Here is a 4,892-nt window from a genome sequence, read left to right as displayed (position 1 = left end):
TGTAAATAATTTTAAAACAGCTATTTTTAAATCTGTTATAATGTGTCCCTGTGGAGTCGCTAAATGGTATTAAAAACCGCAGGCATGGGCTGCTTTTACATTTCATTCCAAGAGATCGCCTGTAGGACAGTGCGGACAGGTCACTGGACAGAGAAAATGCCTGCAATGTTGGATAGGTACAGAAGTGTGGAGAAAATACTGTACGTGTTCATCGCCGTCATTGGAGTTCCTGGTGAGTGAGCAGAGCAATTCATGTTTGGTATTTCTGTGTGTTAACCATGTGAATCTGACAAGCTTCTAACTTGATGATCATTGTAGAAATATCCGTTAGAGATTTTGATCCTGTCAGTTCAACACTCTGACTTTTCATATTTAAGGACAAGCGGAACTAAACTCCTGTCTCTCATCAAACTCACGGGATCGACTCGAACGTTGTTCTTACCTTCAATGACACCCTGTCCGGAGTTGTCCCAGTGTGGGGACAGGCAGCTCTCCCGCAAGCTGTGACTGGGATGGGTTTACATTGTAAAGTTCACTGTTTCTGAGTTATCGATCAGAGAGAACCCCTGGTCCTGTGTTTCATATCTCCCTGTGGAGTCTGTCACAGTCGGATCCCACTGCCTGTCGGTCAATAATTGGGTCTGATCATCTGAACCAGTGCCAACGGATCTGCTGACGAGAGTTATCGAATTGAACTGCGCTGTGGAATTAATCCATTAACGGAGCCGCTCAGCCTCAGGTTGCTCAGTTGTTCCTGCTTTCCTTCTGAGACGCGTCGTAAATTTTCACCAGGACACCTCTTCGTCCTGGAGAAAAGTCTCGGCCCAATACCAAAGTTTGTTCAATTCCATGTACAGAATGCTGCCTGACCTGCTGAGTCCCTCCAGTGTTTTGTGTGTGTTCCTCTCCTCTGCATGCCTTATCGGCCCCATCATTTACGAGTTTCCAGGGGCCAGGTCAGTCACGATTAAATCAGTGATACCGGCCAGGTCAGGGACAGGAATCGGGATCAGCACCGACCTATGTTGTTCATGAAGATCGCTTTTATCGCCGACGATTGTCCACACATTGTCTCATCTCCACACTGAAGAAGGCAGGTCAGAGACAGTGTGACCAGTGTCCCAGGTTAGGTTAGCAGCCGTGCACTGACTCCACAACGCCTGGTCTTCAGCTGAAACCCGATCCCTTGAGGAATGCGTTCAGTAATGCCCTCTGTCTGTTATCTCTCTCTCCCTCACTCTCTCTGCTCCCTCGCCCTCCCACCTCCCCTCTCCCTGTCTCCCTCCCCCTCACCCTCCTCTTCTCCCCCTTTCCCACACGCAGTGAATTTATTGGCGATTGTGATCCTGTCTCGGGGAAAGTGCGGCCTCTCTACCTGCACCATTCGCTACCTGGTGGCCATGGCAGCGGCGGATCTACTGACCATTTTCACCGCGGTCATTCTGGGGCGAATCAAATCCTATTACTTCAGGTGGAGTTTTCTGAGCATCACTCCTGTGTGCAGTGTTATCGATGTACTGAGCTTCACAGCCACACACTGTTCTGTCTGGTTCACCGTCGCTTTCACCTTTGACCGGTTTGTCGCCATTTGCTGTCAGAAGCTGAAAACAAAATATTGCACCGGGAAAACTGCGGCTGTGGTTCTAACAACAATCGGCGCACTGTTCTATATGGAAAATGTTCCCCGATACTTCACACGGCAACCCAGGGTGATCATCGACAATGTACCGTGGTTCTGTGATCTCAGGGACAATGTTTTCACTGACCCCGGGTGGATAGGATATGACTGGGTCGATACGATTTTAGTTCCATTCCTCCCTTTCGCTGGGATCCTGCTGCTCAACGCTCTGACAGTCAGACACATTTTAGTGGCCAGTCGGGTCCGTAAGGGGCTGAAGGGTCAGAGCAAGGGGGAGAACTGCAGTGACCCGGAGATGGAGAACAGGAGGAGGTCTGTGATTTTACTCTTCACCATCTCCGGCAGCTTCATCCTCCTGTGGATGACAACTGTTGTAAATTTCATATATTATCAGGTCTCAGGGGAAGGATTCAGTTTCAATGATTCTGAATGGATCTTTATCTACGTCGGGTTTTGCTGAGTGATTTCAGCTGCTGCACCAACACGTTTATTTACGCGGTGACTCAGTCAAAATTCAGGGAACAGATAATTAGGACGGTGAAATATTCTGTCCCCTCGGTGCTTCATTTTATTAATAAAGCTGCGTCCTGAGCCCAAGCCGGACGCGACCACAATTTCTCCAGTCCGGAGGCAAACTTCTCACATTCACCGCCTGATCTCGCAGTTGTTATTCCGGGGCCGACTGTCCGACTGACCAGCAGGTCCGGGACATTAGGATAGTGTGTTTCTGGGGAGGGGCAAAGCACTGTCCTGGTCTCGCCAGATGTCAGTCAACGAACTACTCTGAAATGCCAGCCATCCATTGGTCTGGGAATATGTCCATTTATCCCTATTCCCGCCCTCCAACCTCACAGATCGACTTTCCCACAAGACAGCTGGTGTTCTAGTCTGATGCTGGTAGGATAATCACATGTCAAACACACTAGTTTCCGCCTTCCGCTTGATTGATTGGCTAACGTGCATATAAATAGGGCGGGTATTGGATACATTGTGGTTGGCACTCCAAATTAATCCACGTTCCCGCCACTAACTGGACGGGAATATGGTGTAGAGGATAGGGAAATAAAATCCTTGCTGCTTCTTTGTTCTAATGAAAACTGAATTACACTCCAAAAATCCTACAGATTGTACCACGTGAAGCCCAATAGAGAGAATCAAATTAAACTCATTCCCACGACTGAAATGAAAGATATCCGCCCCCAACGATTGTAATGAAATCTGTATTTCATTTCTGTCTACCTGATCACCTTCACCCTGAAATAGTGTGTTTTCAAGTGCTTCATAATGACAAGAACTACATGACCCAGTATGGAGTTTTCCAACACGACATAAGGAACAATTCGTTATCGTCGGGCTAATTCAGGTCGTATCAATATAATTCCTTCCCTTCTTGTTTTTACCCGGTTCTCCCATGAACGGAACACAGGTGTTCTCTAAAGGTGCCTCCCCTTGTGCCCAGTATCCCACTAGATTTACCATAAGCCCCTAATTCTTAACCCTGCAAACTTCTGATTTGCAAAGTGGAAGGTCTTTATCTACAGTTGAATCTTCAACAGCTTTTGCAGCGAAATAGTCAACCCGTTCATTCACACCCAATTCTGAATGGACGCCCAATCCAAGTGAACCACAACATTCGACAAATGAACCACAATTGCTCACATCCGCAAATCGGTGTGTACCCCGTATATGGCAAATTACATCAGCAAATTACTGTGCATCCCATATTGGCCGACGCATTCCGTAATCTGTTTACACCCCAAATCCATGTTCAACCCCAAATCTGTGTGCCCCTCCAAATGCGCAAGCAACCCGCAAATCAGTGTGAACACCCAAATCCGTGTGCACCCACAAATCTGCGCACATTCTGAAACAGGAGCGCACTCCATAATCATTTTGCACACCAACCAGGTGAAAGCTCCACATGCAGATCATCTAATCCCAAAGCATCATTTTCAAACAGTACACAAAACGGCTGACTCGATAATAAGCACTCGCACGCAACCCACAATTCTTGTGTAAATCCAAATCCGCTGGCGTACGCTGATCCCATATTCGACAACACAGAAATAAGAGAGCACCACAAAAGCACCCGTTGAAAGGACAAAGTACAGGGGTTATAAACGTATCGGAAATTAAATCCCGTCACAACTCCAAATCCGCAGTCTCCAAAAAATCTGTGAGAACACCGAAATCGGTAAACATCGCCATAAAGCCCGAAAGTAATGAAAATCTGTGCCAGCCCCAAATCAGTGCGCACCCCAAACACCTCACATGCATAATATCTTGTCTCAGAGCAAGAATCATTTCAAACAGTTTAGAAAATGGCTGTATCAACATTAAAAAAAAATCCCCAGCCACCCAGTTGTTTGTTTGCACCTCCAGATCGGCCGAAACCCCAAATCTGGATGCAACCTTAAATCCGTGTGCAGTCCTACCTCCGACAGCACAACCCTAAATCTGCGTGCACCCCCAAATCCAAATCCCCCCACCCAAAGCCGTGTGCCCTCCATAGTTGCCGACAAACCGCTAAATCTGGTCCCCAGGTATGTGCGCCCCCACATGTTCGGGAATACAGCCATGAACTCGTGCGCATCCCTAAACGCATGCGCACCACCAAGGACCACGATTGTCGTTCCAAATCAGTCCCCACAACAGACCTGCTGACAACCCCATATGTGCATGAGATTATCTCAGAACAAAAAATGAGTCGCATTGAAAATCTGCCTCGACGTAAAAACTCCGAACCCAGTCCAAAACCCGTGTGGAAATCTTGATGTGCAAGACCATCACGTGCTGCCACGTATGCACCCCGATATTTGAAAGCGGACATCACTAAATCCGCGTGTGTTCCCATGTTCGACAACGCACACTAAATCTGCGAACATGTGGGTGCGCACCCTCAAATATGTGCACATCACCAAGAGGGCACCACAAACCCGCTAAAAATCTGACACGCACATTAGAATGGTTTCAAGCAGTTCTCAGAATAGCCTCCACCACCTTCAAAAAGCTGTGTACATTCATTATCAACGTACAGGAAACAACCTTTATATTTGTTACTCAACCAAATCTACCGACACCCCTAAATTCATTTACATGCACGTCCTGAACTGGGGCTCTGCTATCGAGATGTTTCCTGAGACGCCCGGGCAGAAAGGGGGCGCTTCACGCAAAAATTAGAGTTTCTGACATTGAGATAGTCTGTGAAGCCGATCTATTGACTTACATCCTGACCTTGGCAAAGTTGGATGCC

At 47.4% G+C, this 4,892-nt stretch overlaps 1 protein-coding gene across 1 annotated transcript; it reads left to right on the top strand.

Moving 5' to 3' along the window:
* Window positions 1-99: 99 nt before the first annotated feature.
* On the top strand, window positions 100-2,409 carry LOC132386967 (probable G-protein coupled receptor 139). Its single transcript, XM_059959326.1, has 2 exons — window positions 100-232; window positions 1,324-2,409. The coding sequence occupies exons 1-2, from the start codon at window positions 157-159 to the stop codon at window positions 2,097-2,099; spliced, it is 852 nt and encodes a 283-aa protein (XP_059815309.1). The 5' UTR covers window positions 100-156; the 3' UTR covers window positions 2,100-2,409.
* The last annotated feature ends 2,483 nt before the right edge of the window (window positions 2,410-4,892 follow it).

Source organism: Hypanus sabinus, unplaced genomic scaffold (genome assembly GCF_030144855.1).
Source record: "Hypanus sabinus isolate sHypSab1 unplaced genomic scaffold, sHypSab1.hap1 scaffold_1437, whole genome shotgun sequence".
In the NCBI taxonomy this organism is placed as follows: Eukaryota; Metazoa; Chordata; class Chondrichthyes; order Myliobatiformes; family Dasyatidae; genus Hypanus; species Hypanus sabinus.
Note: the sequence above shows the minus strand (reverse complement) of the source record. Positions and strands in the feature narration are given on the sequence as shown.

What these genes read in the sequence shown, in the direction of transcription:
- LOC132386967 (XM_059959326.1), top strand. Translation starts at nt 157, where the DNA reads ATGCCTGCAATGTTGGATAGGTACAGAAGTGTGGAGAAAATACTGTAC. An exon ending in CGCCGTCATTGGAGTTCCTG is followed by an intron (nt 233 to 1,323) that starts GTGAGTGAGCAG and finishes TCCCACACGCAG; the next exon opens with TGAATTTATTGGCGATTGTG.